General features: G+C 44.3%; 1 protein-coding gene across 1 annotated transcript in view; it reads left to right on the top strand.

The window, feature by feature from the left end:
- Window positions 1-23,373, top strand: part of LOC115131478 (collagen alpha-1(VII) chain-like) — a 121,279-nt gene that overhangs the window by 56,075 nt on the left and 41,831 nt on the right. The window contains exons 17-64 of the mRNA XM_065021800.1: window positions 192-314; window positions 516-794; window positions 999-1,142; window positions 1,360-1,491; window positions 2,200-2,346; window positions 2,714-2,845; window positions 3,053-3,199; window positions 3,387-3,506; window positions 3,660-3,809; window positions 3,972-4,108; window positions 4,305-4,431; window positions 6,668-6,811; window positions 7,009-7,184; window positions 7,362-7,400; window positions 7,552-7,578; window positions 7,686-7,730; window positions 7,830-7,943; window positions 8,019-8,090; window positions 11,228-11,263; window positions 11,364-11,417; window positions 12,133-12,207; window positions 12,305-12,418; window positions 13,494-13,520; window positions 13,662-13,715; window positions 15,955-16,026; window positions 16,133-16,192; window positions 16,276-16,311; window positions 16,423-16,467; window positions 16,563-16,598; window positions 16,872-16,916; window positions 17,112-17,147; window positions 17,301-17,336; window positions 17,521-17,553; window positions 17,669-17,740; window positions 17,942-18,001; window positions 18,211-18,246; window positions 18,422-18,502; window positions 19,159-19,194; window positions 19,607-19,651; window positions 19,969-20,040; window positions 20,323-20,367; window positions 20,458-20,493; window positions 20,722-20,763; window positions 21,736-21,816; window positions 21,986-22,021; window positions 22,118-22,153; window positions 22,598-22,678; window positions 22,786-22,821. Of these exons, the coding sequence (XP_064877872.1) occupies window positions 192-314; window positions 516-794; window positions 999-1,142; window positions 1,360-1,491; window positions 2,200-2,346; window positions 2,714-2,845; window positions 3,053-3,199; window positions 3,387-3,506; window positions 3,660-3,809; window positions 3,972-4,108; window positions 4,305-4,431; window positions 6,668-6,811; window positions 7,009-7,184; window positions 7,362-7,400; window positions 7,552-7,578; window positions 7,686-7,730; window positions 7,830-7,943; window positions 8,019-8,090; window positions 11,228-11,263; window positions 11,364-11,417; window positions 12,133-12,207; window positions 12,305-12,418; window positions 13,494-13,520; window positions 13,662-13,715; window positions 15,955-16,026; window positions 16,133-16,192; window positions 16,276-16,311; window positions 16,423-16,467; window positions 16,563-16,598; window positions 16,872-16,916; window positions 17,112-17,147; window positions 17,301-17,336; window positions 17,521-17,553; window positions 17,669-17,740; window positions 17,942-18,001; window positions 18,211-18,246; window positions 18,422-18,502; window positions 19,159-19,194; window positions 19,607-19,651; window positions 19,969-20,040; window positions 20,323-20,367; window positions 20,458-20,493; window positions 20,722-20,763; window positions 21,736-21,816; window positions 21,986-22,021; window positions 22,118-22,153; window positions 22,598-22,678; window positions 22,786-22,821 (3,809 nt within the window). The remainder of the gene's footprint in view (window positions 1-191; window positions 315-515; window positions 795-998; window positions 1,143-1,359; window positions 1,492-2,199; window positions 2,347-2,713; window positions 2,846-3,052; window positions 3,200-3,386; window positions 3,507-3,659; window positions 3,810-3,971; window positions 4,109-4,304; window positions 4,432-6,667; window positions 6,812-7,008; window positions 7,185-7,361; window positions 7,401-7,551; window positions 7,579-7,685; window positions 7,731-7,829; window positions 7,944-8,018; window positions 8,091-11,227; window positions 11,264-11,363; window positions 11,418-12,132; window positions 12,208-12,304; window positions 12,419-13,493; window positions 13,521-13,661; window positions 13,716-15,954; window positions 16,027-16,132; window positions 16,193-16,275; window positions 16,312-16,422; window positions 16,468-16,562; window positions 16,599-16,871; window positions 16,917-17,111; window positions 17,148-17,300; window positions 17,337-17,520; window positions 17,554-17,668; window positions 17,741-17,941; window positions 18,002-18,210; window positions 18,247-18,421; window positions 18,503-19,158; window positions 19,195-19,606; window positions 19,652-19,968; window positions 20,041-20,322; window positions 20,368-20,457; window positions 20,494-20,721; window positions 20,764-21,735; window positions 21,817-21,985; window positions 22,022-22,117; window positions 22,154-22,597; window positions 22,679-22,785; window positions 22,822-23,373) is intronic.

Raw genomic sequence — 23,373 nt, 5'->3', positions numbered from 1 at the left:
AAGCCCAGGCAGAGATGACAGAAGAGGGCCTGTGGGCTAGTGTGGAGGTACAGGACAGGGCACCTGGGCCGTGTTTAGTTGGCATGAAACGGAAAAATGTTTTAAAATGGGAAATAAAAGTTTGATATTGAACATTGGAAATGTTTGGTTGTCCACTGAACTACAGTGTTCTTATTGATGTATGATTGCAGAACAAGCATTGGAGAAAGTGACCAACCTACGTGTGACAAATATCAATGGTCGGCGACTCCGAATCGCCTGGGCAGGTGTTTTGGGGGCGACAGGGTACAGGGTCACGTGGAGACAAGGCAACAGTAAGTGTCAGATGATTTCTAATTGGAATGATTTTGTGCTAAACTAGTCCTCCGAAATGCAATTATTTGACATGTTATGATAAACATAATTAAAGCAGCAGTCCCTATTTATGTATGTATGTGTTACTGTCTTTCTCACCCTCTATTTAGATGCTGAGCAGTCCCAGTGTTTGTGTCTATAACAGTGTGTTTCACTCCTAGATGCTGAGCAGTCCCATGATCTGGGACCAGAGGCCTCAACCTACACGTTGGAGGAGTTACAGCCAGACGAGGCTGTGGTCCTTGGTTTGGCGGCTGTGATTGGTCAACGCATCGGGGAAGTGGTCACTCTCTCAGCCAGGACCAATGGGAACACTGGCTCAAGCTCAAGCACGGTTAGCGGCCTGCGAATCGTTGATGTCACCTCTCAGAGGATACGCATCACATGGTCACCTGTTTCCAGGGCAACTGGCTACAAGATTACCTGGCGCAGTGAAGATGGTAGGCGCGGTTACAATAAATTATTTGGATATCATTTGATGAATAAATTACATTCTTATGGATCCTTATCTTAGGTCTCAAAGCACATTAAGGCTCAAATAACACATTTTACAGGGATTGTCTTGTGGTTTCTGTAGTCTAATAGTACAGTAGTAGCAATCCCCAGTAGCATTCTCCTCTCTGCCTGATCCTATCTCTCTACAGGAGTGGAGTCCTCCCGCACAGTGGCCGCTGATGTCACTTCCTTCACCATTGACAGCCTTCAGGAAGATTCCTCCTACCGGGTGTCAGTCTCCTCACTGATTGGCTCTCGAGAAGGACGCCCCGCCTCCCTGAACACCAGAACAGGTACTCAATAGCTCAATTTCCAAATTGACCACTAACCTCTATCCATTCTCTTCTTGATAGCCTTGGTTAGCTGGTTAGCTGTCAACAATATGATAACAGCTTTACTTTGCCCTCACTTAGTTAATTTAAGGATTGATTGAATTAAATGAGTGCTACACTATCATATAAACAGTGCTTGTAAATTGGTGACTGAACTCTTCCACCTCTCTGTCCTCAGCATCAGACCAGGGTGTTGTGGGAACAGTGACCTCACTCCAAGTCCAGGAGTCCCGCGGTGAGGTCGTCAGGGTAACATGGGTGGGCGTGCAGGGAGCAACAGCCTATCGTGTGTCTTGGAAGCGAATTGATGGTAAGAGATTTGATCAGTTTTTCTGCTTTGAAAATTGTTGAAATCTGAATGATATTCCCTGATAGTTCATGATTCAATAGCATAGTATCCATAGCTTATCTTTAACATATGAACCTCTATTTATACCTTTCACACTGAAAGGTCCAATGCAGATGTTTTTATCTCAATATCAAATAATTTCTGGCTAACAATTAAGTACCCTACTGTGATTGTTTTGAATTAAAATAGTTAAAAATGAACAGAAATAGCTTCTTAGCAATGGCCAAATTCTCAAGCAAGAATTTTGATAGGACTGCCTGGGAGTGGTCTGTGGGGAGGGGAAAACTGAACATTTGCTGTTATTGGCAGAGAGGTTTGGAACTCTCTTTCTTATTGGTCAGTTATAGGGTTGGGCAACTTTGATGGGGATGGGGGCCATAGGCCTACGGAATTGGTCCACGGGACTACAAAAGCCCGCCTGCAGCCCTCCAGTTGCCCACCTCTGGTCTATTTAAGCAATAAGGCATGAGAGGGTGTGGTATGGCCAATATACCACGGCTAAGGGCTGTTCTTATGCATGATGCAAAATGGAGTTCCTGGATACAGCCCTTAGCTGTGGTATATTGGAAATATACCACAAACCCCCAAGGGCTTTAACATAATATTAATGAAACATGGCAGCCATTTTGTGCCAGACCACTTACCACTGCCCCTTCTGTCTTGGTGTAGGTGGGGAGGAGAGGAGCCAGCTGGTGGGTGGTGACCTGACAGCGGTGGATCTGGAGCAGCTGGACCCAGGGGCTCAGTATGAGGTGCAGGTCATGGCCCTGGTCCAGAACAGACAGGGAACCCCGGTCTCTGTCAGAGTCACCACACGTGAGTCACCACTACATCACAGCCTTAAAGAATAGAGACTGTGCGGTAACATGTTCCTCTGTTTGATTAGAATGGATATGAAAACATTGGAAGGTGTAACTTTCCTGTAGTACTATGTCAATTCAGAAAGTAATCTAAATTCCAATTCCAAATTGTTGAATTTGAATTTCAGTGTACTTTAAATGGATTGAAACCAACCCTGCCATCTAGCATTATGTCCCATAATACTGTAACTTTCCTGTAGTATTATACTGTATGTGGTGTTTTGATGGCTCCTGCTTAGTACTGTATTTCCTCTCCCAGTATTCTCATTGTGTGTGTGTGTGTGTGTGTGTGTGTGTGTGTGTGTGTGTGTGTGTGTGTGTAGCAGGGGAACCTGCTGCTGTAGCCCGGGTGGAAGGGGTCAGGGTGCTGGAGGCTACCCCAGGGGTGCTGCGTCTGGTCTGGAGAGGGATGGCCGGGGTTACAGGGTACCGCATCTACTGGAGATCAGCCCTGGGTAAACGCACAGATACACACTCAGATGCACACAAAGAAACATACACAGATACACACAAAGATAAATATACAGATACACACACAGATTTATACACAGATATATATGCATACATAAAATGTGCATCCAAATGTATTTTTGTGAATGTTTTGTTGTTGCATGTAATATTTTTTTTACTGTTTCATTATATTCTCTATTGGTTCCATGTAGGTGAGGCTGAATCGAGCCGTCTGATAGGTAGAGATGCAACCTCGTTTGACCTGGATGGTCTGCGGCCTGGGGTGAGCTACACTGTGAGGCTGGCTGCCATCTTCAGGGACAGAGAGAGTCAAGCTGTCACTATCACTGCCTCCACAGGTATACTTCTCTGTCAACACCATCTCTTCTCCTTTCATTCACTATGGTTAGGGACAGGAGTTTCCTGACCATGTGACCTGACCAAGAAAAACTCTTGGCCCTAGTAATAGGCTATAACTAGTCACTCACTGTAGTCACAGTATCTCTCTCCATTACTGATCCCTTGCTTCTCTCCTCCTCCCCTCAGCTCCCTTACAGCCTATAAGGGGTCTGCGTGCTATGGAGGTTACCCAGAATTCTGTGTTGTTGGACTGGGTTCCATTAACGGGTGCTACAGGATACGTCCTACGCTGGAGAGAGGAAAGGGGTGAGACAGACACTGGATAATGTGGTTCAATTTAGTATTTTATTGACAAAGTTACACATTGAAAGGTTGATCTCTAATCTTTGTCTGTGTGTGCGTGTGGGTTTGTGTGTGTGTGTGTGCTTGCTTGCATCCGTGTGTGTGTTCTCTAAACAGACACTGGCCCGGGTCAGTCCATCCCTCTGCCTGGGACATCCAGCTCCTACAGGGTGACTGGGCTGCGTCTGGGACTGAGGTACCGCTTCACCCTGCAGCCTAGCTTCCAGAGGGAGGTTGGCCCTGAGACCTCACTGGACGAACGTACTGGTAAGACTGACAATTCTCATACCGGCCCCTGAATCCCTTAAACTACTACTTTCTAAACATTTCAGCACTGTGACATTTCTTCCCCAAATGTTTCTTTGCCAGTCTAAGAGGAACCAGCCCAACTCAATATTCCTCTCTCTGTCTCTGTGTCTCTGTCTTCAGTGTGTGTAGGTGGTCGTCTGGACGTGGTGTTCCTGGTTCCAGCTTCCAGGGATCGGACCAGCCTGGTTGAGCCCCTACTCTCTCTCCTGACCAGCGCTGCCGGCTCCCTCACCAGCATCGGAGCCCAGGACTCACAGGTACGGGAGTGGTCTAGGATCAGTTTAGCCTTTTAGATCATAATGAATGAGACGGTTAGGAACCTGATCCCAGATGAGGGCTCCTACTCTGAGACGCTTTGTGAAGGCCCAGACATCTTTATATTGGCTTCTGGTGCACTTTTGTGATGTGATTCTGTGGTGTGGTGTTATATTCTGTGGTTCCTGCCTCCTCCAGATGGGGATTGTAGTGTACAGCGCCCGGCCCAAGGTCTGGTTCCTGCTCAGTCGCCATAGCAACAGTGAGACGCTGCTTCAAGAGATCCTGTCCACGCCTTTTGAAGACGGCCCAGGGAATGCTATAGGTGTGTATGTGTGTTTTATACATACCTGTGTGTGTGTGTGTGTGTGTGTGTGTGTGTGGTGTGTGTGTGTGTGTCAGGGTTTTGCATTAGGAATTTTTTTAAAAAAAGATTTAATTTATCGGACATGGGTGCATAACCCATTAGGCCGTCCACCCATATTGGCTAAATGAGCCACATTTATGTGTCCTTAAAAACAACCTACAGGCCTTACTAATTACAAAAACACTATTCCCTGTGTTCTGATGAGTAGCGTATACACAACTTTATATCCTATTGTTTTATAGTTTTTTGTCTTTCCTAAAACAATAAATCATATAAAATGTAATTGGTCGCACACACATATTTAGTCAAATGCTTGTAAAGAATAACTATTCACCTCAAGATTCAAGCTGTCCCAGATTTGAGCACTAAATGCAGCAGGGAATTGCATGCATAGGCCTATAGGCTTAGGTGTCCACTGTATTATAGTAATATTAAAAATATATATATTAAGGAGAAGAAACCTAGGCAGAGCTCCACAGATATGGCGGCAGCATGCGATACCGACATGAGTTTCTTTATACTTGTCAGATAGGCTAAACTATAGGTGTACAGAAGGAGCCTAATTCGTTCATTTTCTATAAGACTATTTTTTTTATATAGATAAGCGTTATATTGTTTGATTATAGTAGTAACTTTGGTATGCCTAAAACGTTCTTCTTAACTGTCGGAGTCAGTTGGAGAAGCGGTGTGCTTATCATAGGCCTGCAGTATAATAGGCTAATAGCCACACCACAGCAAACCTTCACAAAAATGTATACATTTTATTAAGGTAATATCAAAAGTAAGTCAAGCCATTAGGGAAAGCACGAGCAGGATATTATATTGCCGCAAACACAACATTACAGTTGCAACTTCATTCGGAAAAAGAAAATGGCTCAACAGAATCAATCAAAACACTTGCGAACTGGTTTTAACCTTCACAAAAGTTTTGAACAGGCTATATTGCAGCAGTTACCCAACAAATGACAGCAATAGGCTGATTATATTTATTTTACAACAGGATTACTTATAACTGATTTTACAGCTAGTACGGAGCACACAATTAAAAATACTTAATTTAAATAAATTTAGCCAACGAAAATGTCTCAACAGAATGAAACAAAACATGTTTTGCATGTTTAAAGAACTGGTTTAGATGAATAAATAGGTCTACAATAATAATAATGATATACAATAATAATAATGATAAAACAAAAAGTATTATAAATAAAAACATTTTAATGTTCCAAAATTGCATCCTACTTAATAAGTTGCACAGTTGCCTGTATTTGGCTGCACCAACATTCTTCTTATCTTTGTCCACTGCAATATTAACATAATTTCCCCCAAAACGTTGCAGTTGTAACATACCGCCGAATGAGGCCAATGTGCATTTCGCACTTTGTATCTCAAAGCCATATCAAATATCTTGTTTGTAAAATAGTTGCTATTGAGCTCAAAATGGGGGTTGAACAATAAAATGTATACCACAGGAGGTTGGTGGTTGGGCAGGACAGGCTTGTGGTAATGGCTGGATCGGAATCAGTGGAATGGTACCAAACACATGGTTTCCATGTGTTTGATGCCATTCCATTTACTCCGTTCCGGACATTATTATAAGTCGTCCTCCCCTCAACAGCCTCCACTGAAGTATACCTACAGAAAGCTGAGAACATCCTCTCTCCGTCTGTGACAACAGGATAGCTGTGTTTTCCCAGCAATTGGATTTTAAAATGTGATCCAATCAGAACACTTTTCTTTCTCCTGGAGCATTTTTTCCCCTGGGAAAGAAGAGAGAGAGTGGATTGGTCGACACAACAGCAGGAAACGGGTACATGCAGGAAGACACTTTCAAATCATGTTTTTAGCCTCCTAAAAAATAGGATGTTTTGATTGAGGTGAATGAATATGCAGCCCGCACCGATACGACCAATAATGTTTTTTAATCGCACAGCCAAATCAACGGGTTGCAAAATGCAACTAAATGGAGCCCTGCCTTGTAGGCTTTTCACTATAGGCATACATTCTAACTTCGTTCCATCTTCGCAATCAACAGTAGCCTTTGCCAAGGCTCCTCTGTCGCTATAATTTTATTTATCTGCTTTTCATTTATTTTATTGTCCAAAATCCGCCAATTACCGGCTAATGGATAACCTGGTGTGCGTGTGTGCATACGTGTATGCGATGATATGTAACTGTGTATCTTTCCCTGCAGGCCAGGCGGTGACGTTCACTAGACAGTTCCTTCTCAGCCCGACAGCTGGTCGTAGAGCAAGAGTTCCTGGCGTAGTGGTGATCATTGCAGACAAAAAATCATCCGACAACATCACTGTCCCAGCCAGTGCTGTCAAAGCCTCAGGTAGCCTCACACAGACTGTATAGAAAGCACTAACACACAAGCAGATATACAGCACCTGCACATCTCTACTAATAGAATCTGCTACAATAGTTTTTATCCCCACAGTCCCTTGTCACTGACTGTTTTAAAACAAAAAGGTTGTACAGTAAATAAATACAATTCCAACATTTACATGACCATGTGTGTGTGTCTATCAGGTGTCACAGTGCTGGCGGTGGGTATAGGTCGGGCGGACTCTGAGGAACTGCGCCAGGCGGTGACAGATGGCAGCACCCAGAACCTCCTATATGCTCGTGATACCACCCAGCTTGGCACCCTGCACGCCGACCTGGCTGACCTACTGTGTGGCGTCGCCAGGATACCAGAGGGAGGGGTGAGTTAAGAGAGGAAAAGCTGTTGGGGAGGTGAGAGGGAGAGAGATCCTGTAGATCCCATGATATTGCTGTCAATGTATGCTCTCCCAGTCAGTCAGTGAATCATTGCCAGGGACTCAGTGACAACAATATGGTGGAGTGCTCTGGGTCTCAGTGTGTATGTTGTTTCCTATCAGGGCCCAGTGGTAGAGCCGTGTACCATACAGTGTCCTCGGGTGAGTTACTTTACTGTCCCTCATCCATCCAAATACAGTAGCCATCATTACACTATCACCATACCTTTCAATTTGTATGTGCTCTCTTTTTCATCCCTCTTTCCCTCTTTGCCCTGCTCTCGCTCTTATCTGTTCATTTTACTCTCTCTAGGGTGATCGAGGGGAGCGAGGAGAAAAGGTAACAATTTAATTGTTTTAATACCATGCTCTGTAATGTTGTCTTGGAAGCTCTATGGTCAGTAGTTGTATCAGTTGTCCTGAAAAGTTACTGATTCTCTGCTACAGGGAGAGATAGGACGAGACGGTACTGACGGACGCAAAGGAGAGCCTGTGAGTCATTCACCACTGAATATTGATCTGTTACTGGTAGCTCAAACATTCGCGTCTACTTATCATTCACTGAGATATTTAATTGTGTGTGTGTTCTAGGGTCGTGATGGTTTACCTGGCAGGGACGGCCCCAGGGGGCCTGAAGGGCGACAGGGCCTGCCTGGCGGGAGTGAGGCCCCCTCAGTTGGTGTTAGAGGGGAGAAGGGGGAGAGGGTAAGTACATACACGTATACTCAACACTAGTACTGTTGTACTGTTCTGCTGTATTTACTGTTGTTCCCTCTTCAGGGTTTTCCTGGTCTGGATGGGGGTCCAGGATTGCCAGGGCGACCAGGGACCCCGGGCCCTGGAGGAGTACCGGTGAGTAGTCAGGGACTGCAATCACAGTCAGGGCCAGTCCCAGTGTGTTAATCTAAAACCCAATAACACATGTTGTTATCCTGATGTTCTTATAAGTAGTAAATGGCCAACGGTTCATAGGAGCAGGATCCTTTCTCCTGTTTATGTAGGGTGAGGCAGCTTGAAGCACATCCCCTGGACAGGACACTAGTCTATCGCAGGGCCTAAGCCCCAATCCATCTCCTTAATGCTGAGCAGTGGCGATTTTAGCATGTAAATCTTGTTGGGGAAAAAATAAAATAAAGAGTGGGATGCATGCCAGCAAAGACACTAAACAACACTAAACAATACATGAATTGCACTATAACGGTGGCAAACAGTGCCTATCACCTGTTAGGGCCTATATAAAGCTGTCCCAACAGCAGAGTCCCAACACCTTACCACTGCTACACCTGGCTATCAGCGGAGCCTATCTGGCAGTGAAACAGTTAATTCAGCCTCATTTACTACCTTTAAAAAAAACATAGCTGATATGGCTGATTTGTTTAAACAAGTGTGGTTTCTACTGACAATTGAGATGTACAAACTATGGCATAAGGGGACGACAAGCAGATAAGAGGCAATCCATAAATTTGATTAAGACATTAATGAGCGAGCTAGGACAGACGTAGTCAATATAACTATTCAAATTTAAATAAAATCAAACACATACACATGGTTAGCAGATGTTGTGTAGCAAAATGCATGTGCTTCTAGTTCCAACAGTGCAGTATCTAACAAATAATCTAACAATTCCCCAACAACTACCTACCTACACAAATCTAAAGGGGTGAATGAGAATATGTACATATAAATATATGAATAAGCGATGGTCGAGCGGCATAAGCAAGGTGCAATAGATTGATGTAAGGTATATAAACATTATTAAAGTGGCATTATTTAAAGTGGCATTGTTTAAAGTGACTAGTGATCCATTTATTAAAGTGTCCAGGGATTGGGTCTCAATGTGGGAAGCAGCCTCTCTGAGTTAGTGATTGCTGTTTAGTAGTCTGATGGCCTTAGATAGGTAGAAGCTGTTTTTCAGTCTCTCGGTCCCAGCTTTGATGCACCTGTACTGACCTTGCCTTCTGGATGATAGCGATGTGAACAGGCAGTGGCTCAGTTGGTTGTTGTCCTTGATGATCTTTTTGGCCTTCCTGTGACATTGGGTGCTGTAGATGTCATGTACTTTCCATCTCCCCCTTCACCACCCTCTAGAGTGCCGTGTGGTTGATGGCGGTGCAGTTGCCGTACCAGGCTGTGATAAAGCATGACAGGATGCTCTCGATTGTGCATCTGTGAAAGTTTATCAGGGTTTGTGTGACAAGCCAAATTTCTTCAGCCTCCTGATGTTGAAGAGGCGCTGTTGCACCTTCTTCACCACGCTGTCTGTGTGGGTGGACCATTTCACCACTGCTTCTCCACATTTGGAGACCTCCACTGCTGACCCTTGTGGATAGGGGGCTGCTCCCTCTGCTGTTTCCTGAAGTCCACGATCATCTCCTTTGTTTTGTTGACGTTGAGTGAGAGGTTGTTTTCCTGACACCATACTCCTAGTGCCCTCTCCTCCTCCCTGTAGGCTGTCTCGTCATTGTTGGTGATCAAGCCCACTACTGTTGTGTTGTCTGCAAACTTGATGATTGAGTTGGAAGCATGCATGGCCACGCAGTCGTGGGTGAACAGGGAGTACAGGAGAGGACTGAGCACACACTCTTGTGGGGCTCCAGTGTTGAGGGTCAGTGAGGTGGAGATGTTGTTTCCTACCTTCACCACCTTGGGGTGGCCCATCAGAAAGTCCAGGACCCAGTTGCACAGGGAGCCTCCAGCTTGATGATGAGCTTGGAGGGTACAATTGTGTTGAATGCTGAGCTGTAGTCAATGAACAGCATTCTTACATAGGTATTATTTTTGTCCAGATGGGATAGGGCAGCAATTGTTCAGCACTTTTGAAATGTACTGCAACAGAATTCAGAACATGGGCCATTCTTGCAGTGTTTTCACTGTACACCCAAATAAAGGGTCGTATAAGCAGACAATGAAAGCTCTTACAATATTCGATGATTACATTTCTCAAAAACAGGTTGTAGGCTACATGTGCACCACCAAGTCAGAACAGTAGGCAAAATTAAATTCAGATTTTGCAGTTCCGAGTTACGTTGTTTTGAGTGTGGCACAAGTCATGCTTTATTGATAGCATGGCCAATGTTGAATGTTTATCATTTTAAACTAGGATAAGACACCCTTAATCTTAGACCACACAGCCACTCCACTGAATAACAGGCTAATGATTGCTTTGCAATGCTTGCAGTTAGCCACTGATTCCTTCCAAACCAAACATTGTTGAATTTGCGATTTCCAACTTGTTGTGTAATGTTTGTCCAATGGCCAACGAGCACCGATACGTATCTATAATTTCTCTTAATTATTTATCTTCATATGACAAGGATTAAAAATGATTTGCCAGTAGATTGTCGACTTGATTCATGATGATGACTGCTAGCTAAGATTTTGAAAGTATCAGTCCAATCAAAGCTACTGTAGATATGTGATTTGACATAATTTTATCTGTGGCCAATGACCTTGAGCCTTCTTGGATGGGCACTTCTAATGTAACTCTATGGCAGCACCCAAGGGGCTTGAATTTTCTAGCTCTTCCCTTAGACTTGACTGTGACTTAGTTTCCCCATGAGTGACAGAACATTGAGCCAATCATGGCGCAACGCTCCGTATTTTCTGTTGGCTTTCCCCACCACCACAGAAAGCACTTAGCTAGGCTGAATCACCTGCATTTTGGAGCTGGCTTATTCAAGAAAACAAAAATGAGACCATGTTTGTATGCAGCTTTATTATCTCAATGATATATATATTTTTTACATTGTTTGAAAACTTATTTTTGACACGTGTTAATGCCAAAATAACATGCAAATCAGGAAAGGCCAAATAATGTGGGTCTCAAAACAGGCTATGAGTGCCAAGCACTCAGCATTTTTGGTATGACTCGACCAGGGATCGAACCCCTTACCTTTCAGGGCAGACAATCTAACCACAATGACGCTGGAGTTGGTCCAACCTGCTTTAGACGTTGTTTAATAGATGTTTTGCTATTTTGTCTTTTTCAGGGTTCACAGGGGCTATCAGGTATCAGAGGAGATCCTGTGAGTATCCCTCAGCAATACCTATTTGATCTGTTTATATATCTAGCACTTATGTGTGTTGTATTATGAAGTCAGATTTTTGATGTTTTCTCTGCGGCAGGGTGATCCTGGGGTTAAAGGAGCATCAGGGACAAAGGGTGACCGGGGCGACAGGGTGAGTACAGCACACCTCTTTTCCCTCAGTAAACTATATGTTGTAAGTGATTGGAGACAGGTGCAGGAATTCGTAATAGGGGGGATTTAATACTCCACCCAAAATATACAACATGCCATGAAAAGGCACAGGGATGAAGCCCAAAACAAACACGTATACAAAGACACAGGGATGTAACCCAAAACAAACACGTATACAAAGACACAGGGATGTAACCCAAAACAAACACGTATACAAAGACACAGGGATGTAACCCAAAACAAACACGTATACAAAGACACAGGGATGTAACCCAAACAAAAGAGCAGGGTTAAACCTCTAATAAATACACGAGACGAGACCTGCAATACACTACGCGAGACCCGTAATAACAAGTGCACAACAATACACGGGACGAGACCCATAATAACAAGTGCACAATACACGCAGCACAAAAGCCGAAAGAACAGGTACTCACAGACCAACGGACATGGGAACAATAACTGACAAGACAATGGTGAACAGAGGGCACATATATACAATTACTAATCAGGGGAATTGGAATCAGGTGTGCGTAATGAGACAGTTCAGTGACGCCTAGAGGCCGGTGACGTAGACCTCCAGAACTGGTGCACAGAATTAGCAGCAGTACCGGGGGAATCTGGGACAGTATGTCATCCCATCTGGTATATGTATATTCGATGTTCACTAAGCTTGTTCTCTATTGGTGTTTCAGGGTGAACCAGGGTCGGCTGTTTCAGGAGGAGGTCTGCCTGGCAGGAAAGGAGAACCAGGGATTCCAGGATTACCAGTGAGACACACACACCCACACAGTCAGACACACACATGCACGTGTGATTGTAGGTCAAATTCTTTGTGATGATTAATGATATTTCTTTGTTACCTAGGGTACCACAGGGCGTCCAGGAACTGAAGGGGCCAAGGGCTTTGTGGGACCTGCAGGGATCCCAGGACAGGACGGTCGCCCCGGGATACCAGGCGCCCTTGGCCTCTCCATCAAGGTCAGTTACCCTGGTCTGGTCCTTGAACAGACCACATGGGAAGAAAGACACTAATTCAAGTAGCATGTAACCTGTATGTATACTGTGAACATCACGAGTGACCACATGTGGGAGAAAGACACTAATTCAAGTAGCCTGTAACCTGTGTGTCAAGCAATCAATCAAATGTCAGCACATGGGTAAACAAGGACATATGACAAACATCAATCCGAAGCAGGGAACAGAGCTAGGGAACAGACAGATATAGGGAAGGCAATAACACAAGTAATAGAATTCGGCGGAGTCTAATGAGTGCAGATGCGCGTGACGGGGAAAGGCAGGTGTGCGTACTGATGGTGGCTTGATTGCGTAATCCTGGGTAGGCTGGCGACCTCGAGCGCCAGGGGGAGGAAGAGCGGGAACAGGCGTGAGTGTATGTATACTGTGAACGTCAAGAGTGGACACACAGGGTTGGAAGAGAGTTGCTACTCATTTCGCAGGCACCTCATCAGTTCAGGTTCAATTGAAGTTGCTCCCAAAAACATGTCCCTTTTCAAAAGTGCTTAGATGGTTCAAACTTCAGGTGATGGAAGTGCTGGGAGGGATGTTCATACATATTTTACTTCTTCATGTAAAATGTATCCTAACCTTGAGAATAACCCCCAACAGTCTGGCTGTGATATGATAATATGGAAAACAAAAACATGATTAGATTTCTAGGTTCTTTTCATGTCATTTAAAAATGATTGGTTCTGTTGAGATGTATAAGAGTGACCTTAGGAACCTTTCTCTCTCTTTTAATATCTGTCATCCTCCTCTGTATCTTGTAATTTTCCACCTGATCGTGCCCTTCCATCAGTTTCCTTGACAACAAGATACTCTTCAGACTTAAAGGCCTTGATGTTTCGTCATAGTGCAGTAGACGGGCAGTGTGATTGTGTGCATGTCTGGGAGTCCAATGTATTCCTATACTGGGATGTATGATATAGCGTCTGCGGAACAACATAACTCTATCACTAATCATTCCATTCTTTCTCTCTCCTCTCTCTTTCTCTCTCTCTCTCTCACTCCACCCCCCACCCTCTCTCTCCTTTAGGGAGATACGGGCAGCACAGGAGAGAGGGTGAGTCATCCAGTGCTGTCCCCAGCTTGTCTTGTAGATTCATTGCACATATCTCTGTTGGAATGACAAGAGGATAATGATTGTCACATGTATTTTATTTCTCTCTGTCTGCGTTTGTCTGTGTGTTTGTCTTGCTTACAGGGACCTCCAGGAGTAGGCAGTGGCTCGGCTGTAAAGGGGGAGAAGGGATCACCGGTAAGATTTGTCAATCACTGGACATGTGTCTTTGTGTATGTGTCTGCATTTGCATTGTGCAGATCTCTGAGGTGATAATTATACTGTCTAGGGCTGCTACGGTGACCGTATTACCATAACACCGGCAGTCACGAGTCATGATCGTAGTCAAATTCCATGTGACATGACAGTTGTCATATTAACTAGGCTTCTCCAAAACTGTGCTCTGATGCCGCTGATGGTCGTTAGAAGCCTACCAAACTTGCTGACGGCCAGTCGCTAATGGCCTGGAACTCAGCGCTCTCTTGTCCCTCTAGTCTAACCACTCTGACATCAATGCAAATGCAATTGAAAATCACACCGAACACTTCACCTGTTGCACAGCGAGAGCCAACTCCTCATAGCTGGTTGATGCATGGAATGAAATAATTGTTCCTAGAAGCCCATGTTGTGCAAAATGTATATAGACAATGAAATTGCAAGAGAAAATAGTTTTCTTTAAAAAAGGAGGATCTCATCAGCTTTGTATAGGCTAGGCCTACTATATTTATTCTTCAACTTTTATAATATTAAGCACATTGCTTTACTTTGCAACACAACCCTAGTAGCCTACCTGGCTGGCTGGAAAGTGAACTGTGGGAAAAGTGTCCTCCATTTGCTATTCAAGTGCATACGGATGACATGTCTTTTTTCTCCCTGCCCCTGTTCCAAACAGGTGCATGATAATGGCCCATTCTAAACTCATTTCACACATACAGTACCAGTCAAAAGTTTGGACACACCAACTCATTCCAGGATTTTTCTTTATTTGTACTATTTTCTACATTGTAGAATAATAGTGAAGACATCAAATCTATGAAATAACACATGGAATCATGTAGTAACCAAAAAAGTGTTTAAACAAGTCAAAATATATTTTATATTTCAGATTCTTCAAAGTAGCCACCCTTTGCCTTGATGACAGCTTTTGCAATTTTTTGGCCTGCAGGTCGCCAGTTGGGGAACCCTGCTATAGGCCTAGGGCCCCTGGAACCAGGTTGGAGAGCCCATAGCCTACAGAGCCTAGTGAAACGTGTTCTTATAAGCCCAGTCATCACGTGTGAAAACAGTTTTGACTGGCCACTATTTCAAAGAGGATCCCAGCTTTTTCGTGCTGCTATATTTCTTGCTTAAATTTAAGCACATTATTCCACTTTAAAATCGGTGTAGCCCACCTGGCATATTGAAATGTGCTGCACTTCCTCCATTCGCTATTCGAGTGCAGGCTACAGATGACATGTTTGTTTTTTTGGTGGGCCATTCTAAATAAAAAATAATTCCACACACACTGAGTGTACCAAACATTAAGAACACCCGCTCTTTCTATGAGATTGACTGACCAGGTGAATCCAGGTGAAAGCTATAATCCCTTATAGATGTCACTTGTTAAATCCACTTCAATCAGTGTTTGAAGGCGAGGAGACAGGTTAAAGAAGGATTTTAAGCCTTAAGACAATTGAGACATGGATTGTGTATGTGTGCCATTCAGAGTGATTGGGCAAGACAAAAGATTTAAGTGCCTTTGAACTGGGTATGGTAGTAGGTGCCAGGCACTCCGGTTTGTGTATCAAGAACTGCAATGCTGCTGGGTTTTTCACGTTCAACAGTTTCCTGTGTGTATCAAGAATGGTCCACCACCCAAACGACATCCAGCCAACTTGACACAACTAAGCACTGTTTTCAACATGGGCCAGCATCCCTGTGGAATGCTTTCGACACCTTGTACAGTCCATGCCCCGACAAATTGAGGCTTTTCTATTTTATTCAGCTATGTTCAATTGTCTTCCTCTTACTATAAAATAATGCTACTGGACTTGTAAGCAAATCTTGTCCGGCTAAATGAACTAGTGTAGCTCACAGCCAAATGACATAGCCAGATCAGGACCTAACATAAGGACAACTCATACTAATCTGTTCTTCTGAAATAGGCAACATGTTTCTTAAGACCTGCCTAAAGTAAATAATGGATTTATTGTGATGGTGTAGGCTATATTAAATCCATGTATTAGACTTTTTCAAATTCCAAAGGTCCGCATCAGCAGCTTGTAGTCTCTGCATGGAGGCCCCGAGATGCTAAACGTTGATGTTAATTAACGGTCAATTACTGTGAGAACGGCAGTTATTTGCATTACCCGCTGACATTCCATGACCGCCACAGCCCTATTCATGTCTATGGTTTGATGTGTGTGTTACCATAATTGATGTATTTTGTTGGTTTCAGGGTTCTGATGGATACCCTGGAGCTCAAGGTCCCAGAGGACTTACAGGACAACAGGGAGCCAAAGGAGACAAGGTTGTGTGTGTGTGTGTGTGTGTGTGTGTGTGTGTGTGTGTGTGTGTGTGTGTGTGTGTGTGTGTGTAAGAGAGAAAGTGTGTACTGAGTGTTTTTGATGTTTCAGGGAGAGAGTGCAGAGGGGTTGCCAGGACCGTCTGGGAAGACAGGAGAGCCTGGTGATCGGGTAGGACACACATTCACATGCATACATATCTGTTACATATCATGTGCAGTATATTCCAACAGTGTAGTATTTGTGTGATTTAGGGTCTCCGTGGGCCTGCTGGAGGCCTTGGAGTCAAGGTAAGACAATACAAAACATAAGATACAATCTCCATATTTGGGTCTAGAATTGATGAAACAATTGATATTTGGGTGGATGGATGACCCTGCTCTCTCTCTCTGTCTTCTCAGGGGGACCGTGGCCAGCCAGGTGAGCCTGGATCACAAGGTGACAGGGTGAGTAAGGATAGAGACCCTTTAACTCATTTTGACTCCTGCTGTTAAACTGGTGTGTCTGCTGTGGGTTGTAACTGACTGTGTTGTCTTTCCAGGGGGAAAGAGGACTTGCTGGCTTGCTAGGGGAGAGGGTGAGTACAGTTCCATGCATTTGGTTATGCCTCTTTTCACTGTGACCTTGTTCATGACCATTAAGCTTGATATTGTACAGCTACATTGTAGGAATATCACGTGTTTTACATGTTCATGTGTTCACTAGTATTCATCCTCACTCACTCACTTCTACTCCTACACTGAACCAAATCCATTAGTATTAGCATGAAGGTCACAGGTATTGGAAAAGCCTGCTGAGAGCCGTGTCATGCAGTGTGTTGTCCTGACCACACTGGCGCTGTATGTTTCAGGGGGAAAGTGGACAGCCAGGCTCTACAGGGGCTCCAGGCCTGAGGGTGAGTAACTATATCTTACTGTACTTCTATTGGTCTCTCTCTTCATGACATATTTGGGTCATCTTCACACTATTGATTCATGTCATTTAGTTATAGGATTTGATTATACAAGCTACAGCTTTAGAGAATTGTGATATTTTATCAGCATGTGTGAGTCATGTGTGTACATGTGAGTCTGTGTTGATTTGCTTTCAGGGTTTGCCTGGCACCAGTGGATTACCAGGGGAGAAGGTGAGGCTAACGTAGTCTGACTGACTCTTTGATCAATCGAAGTGAATCTCCACAAAATTAACATGACTGAACAGTGTAATGTAATCACAACAACGACATCAACTTAACATAGATGAACATTAGATAAAAACATCCTAACTTCTCTGTTTCCAGGGCAGCGAGGGCGCTAAGGGAGAACCTGGCCGGAATGTGAGATACCTCATAGCTACATTATTTATTTTGATGTCTCGTGGTTCGATAGACCGATATGATTTATATTACATGGATTTGGATGGAAGCAATTCACTATACATTTTGGAAGGAAGAGATCAAGATTGGTCAGTATTGGTTAATGTAATGATATCTCATCCTCTGTATCATTCAACACATCCAGGGGCCAGGCTTAGGTGGGAAGAAAGGTGAACAGGCAAGTTGCCCACTTTGACTTCCTCATACTGCAATGATTGATATGTTGATGTACTGTACACAGTAACAATGCTTTCTCCATAGACTCATTCTCTCTTCCTCCTCTCCTCCCTCAGGGTGAGCCGGGTCTGCCAGGTCTGGAGGGGCCTAGGGGCCAGAAAGGCGAGCCAGCCCAGAAAGGTGAAAAAGTGAGTAGGTACCCACAGGGTACATGATAGAGAGCTGCATGAAACTGGCACTGCTTGCCCTTGGGTGGTGTGTGTGTGTGTACAGGTAATTTAATGATGCTCTCTATGCAAGTGGGTATAGATGTTTTCTGCTGTTCATCTCTCTTTATGCTCCTCACTGTTTCTCATTCTCTTATTTCTCTCTTTCTTGCATTCTTCCAGGGTCCCCCAGGTGCTGGCACTCCTGGCCAGGCTGGACCTAAAGGAGAGCAGGGGGATCGGGTGAGTTCAGATGAAGCTGTGATCATGTATCAATCTTTTTATCTAAGCTACAAACCAAATCTCTTTGATAGATGTGCAGAAAGCCTCAGAGGTACAGTATATATTGTAAAGTATATATGTTTTATTCAATGAGCTTCTCTGTGTAGCTGTTTACAGGTGCTCAGCATGTAGGCCATGTCCTACACACTGACATGTCATTTTCCCTCTAGGGAGTCCCTGGCTTAGCTGGAAGACTGGGGACCAAGGTGAGACACGTGCCTTGATTGGCTTTTGTTCCTTTATTTTTACTTCTATGTAGTGTTTATGTTGCAACAGTGTTGTTGTTTCATGAAGTATATTGTAAGTACTTTACTTGTAACAGTAAAGCTCTTGTGTCATGTGAGTCTAGCTGATCTCAATGTGTTCCTCTTGGTGTTGTAGGGAGACCCAGGTGACCCAGGAGAGAGAGGGGAGACAGGACGAGCTGGACCCGCAGGAAAGAATGGCCTCCCAGGGAAAGAGGTCTGTGACACTACCCCTCTGATCCTTGAGCTTTTCACCTCTGCCAAACCCCTGCATGTTATACAATCACTCACCCACTACAATAACTGCTGTGACCTGTTTCAATACTGGTCACTCACTGCGCAACGTCCTGTTATCACTATTACTGCTACTCTGTTATAACTCTGCAACTATTATCTTATAGCTCTTCACTACTGGGCCATTACCGTGTTATTTCTACAGTTCAGTCAACGCTCAGTATGTTATACAATACTGTACCACTGAATGGAATGGATGTAATATTGCCATTCCAGTGCAACTAATTACTGTACTAATACAGTTGGTCTATTCTGACCTCTTTGTTGTGTAAGTGTTGTTATGATGACCTAACCAGTCCTTTCTATCTCTCACCCCTGCCCCTCATACCCTGATGCCACTAGAGGTACATCACTAATGACTTACTGCAACTACTTTTTGCACTAATACTAAAACAATACTACTACTACTACCAACTAAGTCTACTTCAAGTCTGTATATATAGCACTACTTTTACCAGTGCCCTATGTGATGTTGTGGGGTTCTTGTTTAAAAGTTTGTGTTTTGACTGTGTCATTGTGGTCAGCGTTGTCTTCTCCCCCCTGTCATGGGCCTGAATTATGGATGACTGTGTTTTACAGGGAGCCAAAGGAGACAAAGGCGACGAAGGCACTCCCGTAAGTCACAATCTCTCCATCCATCTCTCTACATCTCTCTCTCTCTCTCTCTCTCTCTCTCTCTCTCTCTCTCTCTCTCTCTCTCTCTCTCTCTCTCTCTCTCTCTCTCTCACTCTTATCTAGTTCCATTCAAACTTTTTCATGTTTGAATGCCACTTCTCCCTCTCTGGCTCCCATTCTCTATTAGATGAAGCATGCATTAACTGAATTGGTGAATGAGAGATGTGTATCGTCATATGATTTAGTCACGCTTCAGCCCCTCTTTTCATCTGACAGGGGATTGATGGAGACTAGAGACAAGAGCAGGTGCATCGCATTTGTCTGTTTCTATGTTTTCCTCTCCTCCTCCTTCTACCTCTTCCTCTCCCCAATTGGTCTCTCTCATCTTCTCTGTTCTCTCTCCTTCCACCAGGGGGAGTCTGGTCTACCAGGGAAGGCAGGGGAGAGAGGAGTACGGGTGAGTAGTCACGAATGTGTCACATACAACTATGAAACGTAAAAATATTCCCTTTTATGCCCTCTTTTCAGAATGGTCTCGCTGTACTGTATATGGTGATTGGTCACTAATGTAGGTCATGATGAACCACAGGAAACCTTTCTTACGTGATCTGAAGTGAATGTTTTGAGGACAGATGAAACCCTGGCGAAGACAGCTTAGGGTTAAATCCATTTGCATGGATGTGCAGCTTTACATTTTTTATTTTCTAAGATGTTTTGAGGACTGCCATAGTAACTAAGCACATAATCTGTGTGTTTTTTTCCCCCCATCCTTAGGGTCTGTCGGGTCAGCCTGGGCGAGCAGGGGAGAAGGGAGACCTGGGAGACTCTGGAGCGCACGGACGCAACGTGAGACGCATGTTTATGTGACAACGTAACACCCCTCTGACAGTTTGATCTGATATACTGTCTGTGTCTCCTGTGTAATAGTTATCGAGAGAGAGAGGATGACATGTGGGATGCATGTTTGTGACACCTGTTTGTCAGTCATTCACATGACACTCTTCTGCCAGATTGATCTGATACTGTCTGTGTCAGTATTTGTGCTAGTTTCTGTGTGTAATACAGTAGTAGTGAGTCAGTTGGTGTCTGTGTGATCCTGTGTGTGTGTGTGGTGTGTGTCTCCCACAGGGCAGCCCAGGATCTATTGGACCAAGAGGAGAGAAAGGAGTTGAGGTCAGAGGTTAATCTGTTTGTTTCTTATCTCATCTGACATAATAGTTCCAATCTACACAGATTAACAACACTTGTTTGTTGACACAATAGGGAGCTCAAGGCCTCCCAGGACCTCCAGGGAACATGGTGAGTCCTGATAAGATTCTAACTTAAAAAAAAAAAAATATGGTAATTTATCAGAGGCTAAATGCGACACTCAGTCAACACATATAGCCTCTGTGGGAATCATACCAAACAAATGGTGTTACGAGCACCAAACTCCAACTGAATAAGCCATCAGAACCATATACCGTAGCTAGTTGGTTATCTAACACCCGCTCTATCTCTCTGTTTGTCTATCTCTAACTTCTACAGCGCGATATAGAGCAAAAGCTTAAAGGAGAAAGAGGAGAAAAGGTATGTAACACTGTAAAAACACATTTTTGTATACAGTGGGGCAAAAAAGTATTTAGTCAGCCACCAATTGTGCAAGTTCTCCCACTTAAAAAGATGAGAGAGGCCTGTAATTTTCATCATAGGTATACTTAAACTAAGATAGACAAAATGAGAAGAAAAAAAATCCAGAAAATCACATTGTAGGATTTTTAATGAATTTATTTGCAAATTATGGTGGAAAATAAGTATTTGGTCACCTACAAACAAGCAAGATTTCTGGCTCACAGACCTGTAACTTCGTCTTTAAGAGGCTCCTCTGTCCTCCACTCGTTACCTGTATTAATGGCACCTGTTTGAACTTGTTATCAGTATAAAAGATACCTGTCCACAATCTCAAACAGTCACACTCCAAACTCCACTATGGCCAAGACCAAAGAGCTGTCAAAGGACACCAGAAACAAAATTGTAGAGCTGCACCAGGCTGGGAAGACTGAATCTGCAATAGGTAAGCAGCTTGGTTTGAAGAAATCAACTGTGTGAGCAATTATTAGGAAATGGAAGACATACAAGACCACTGATAATCTCCCTCAATCTGGGGCTCCACGCAAGATCTCACCCCGTGGGGTCAAAATGATCACAAGAACGGTGAGCAAAAATCCCAGAACCACACGGGGGGACCTAGTGAATGACCTGCAGAGAGCTGGGACCAAAGTAACAAAGCCTACCATCAGTAACACACTACGCCGCCAGGGACTCAAATCCTGCAGTGCCAGACGTGTCCCCCTGCTTAAGCCAGTACATGTCCAGGCCTGTCTGAAGTTTGCTAGAGAGCATTTGGATGATCCAGAAGAAGATTGGGAGAATGTCATATGGTCAGATGAAACCAAAATAGAACTTTTTGGTAAAAACTCAACTCGTCGTGTTTGGAGGACATGTTTGGAGGACAGCCATGCTGCTAACTGCCCAGTGTCTGACGTCACTTTCTGTGTCTAGGGGGATGCTGGCGATCCGGGAGAGCACGGGGGCAAAGGTCAGAAGGGCGAGACAGGACCCTCAGGGGCCACTGGGCTGCGTGTGAGTAAGACCATGCTTCCAAATCTAGTATCGTTGAGAAGCTTGAGCTTCCTGGCTAGTATACTGACCCGTGATGTCTGTCTGTCTGTCTGTTTGTGTGCTGTGGTGTGTGTAATTCTTACCTTGTGTCTTCTCTCTATCTCACCTGATCTGTTGTTTGTGTGTGTAGGGTCTTGAGGGACAACGTGGACCTTCAGGGGCAAGAGTAAGTCACAGTCTGTCTGCCTGTTTCTGTCTAATCACTCTTTCCCTCTCTCTCTCCCTCTATCTCACTCATTGCACTTTCTTTCTATTTCTCCAGGGTGACACAGGAGAGAGAGGAGGCCCAGGAGAGAAGGTTTGAACAACACACTACAGTGACTTCTCACACAGGCTGATTTTCAATTGGACCCATCATGATAGGATATGGGACTCAAAACTGGCTGGTGATTGGCAGGTTACACTGTCCTTCATTCCACCGGATCCTGTTTCCCAGTCTGCAGATTCCCAGTGGGATGAAGCGCAGTGGGGCCAGCTCACAGCATCATCACAGCCTACAGAAGCACTGAATGAAAGACACAACATACTGCTGTATACACGCATACTGTACATCCTAAAGAATACCTTACCATCAGAATTTCCAAACAATGAACTAACTCTGAGTAATGATGCTGGAGCACTGAAAGTCAGACACAGTACAGTAGAGTAGTATCCTTTGTAAATAGTATTCAAGTCCAATACAAACCCAGTGCTGCTCTTATTCTGATCATACTGTATACATCATGTGTGTTCCTCTCTGTAGGGTGAGAGAGGTGCGTCTGGACTGGATGGACGCAACGGTTTGGATGGAAAACCAGGTGCACCAGGACCGGCCGGCCTGAGGGTCAGTACCTCTGTCTCTGTCATTACTTCAGCTGTAAAATACTCTGAGCATTACATAAGCATTACTGTGTCCAGATGTCTCTCAATAATTTCCCTTTGATGTTACAGGGAGACGCAGGGAAACTAGGGGATCCAGGAAGAGATGTGAGTACCATTCATCCCTCGGGGTGCACAACCCCAGTCCCAGAGGGCTGCACTCTTGATGGTTTGTGTGTTTCTCTGGCACTTTCATTAGTCTGTTAAAGTCAATGAGTGGAGCAAGTTGAGAATGTTACCATTTGCTGAATCTGATCCTTGGAGAGGTCCCATTAAGAAGTGAGAAAGGACTTCAGGCTAGTGGAGGATTCTCCATCTGTCTGGAGAATGGCGCTGGAATGTATAGCGGCTGTTTTACGGGCTCCTGACCAATTCTGCTATTTTTGCCCTGATCTTAACTTTTTTTGTACATAATGTTTCCGCCATCATTTCCTATGACCGAAAATAGCTTCTGGACATCAGAACAGCGATCACTTACCTCGATTTGGATGAAGATTTCTACTTCAACGAGTCGGCGACACAGGACATACTGCTCACCCCGGGCCAGGCCCTAATCCCCGACACTCAGAAGAGAAAGAGACGGTGATATAGAGGCCGACGTGCAGGCATCCTGATGAAACTATGGCTGCGAGTAAATAAACCGCCTCTGCCCTCCCTCTC

This window comes from Oncorhynchus nerka, linkage group LG2 (genome assembly GCF_034236695.1).
Source record: "Oncorhynchus nerka isolate Pitt River linkage group LG2, Oner_Uvic_2.0, whole genome shotgun sequence".
In the NCBI taxonomy this organism is placed as follows: Eukaryota; Metazoa; Chordata; class Actinopteri; order Salmoniformes; family Salmonidae; genus Oncorhynchus; species Oncorhynchus nerka.
The sequence above is the reverse complement of the archived record's forward strand: the minus strand, read 5'-3'. Positions and strand labels throughout refer to the sequence as shown.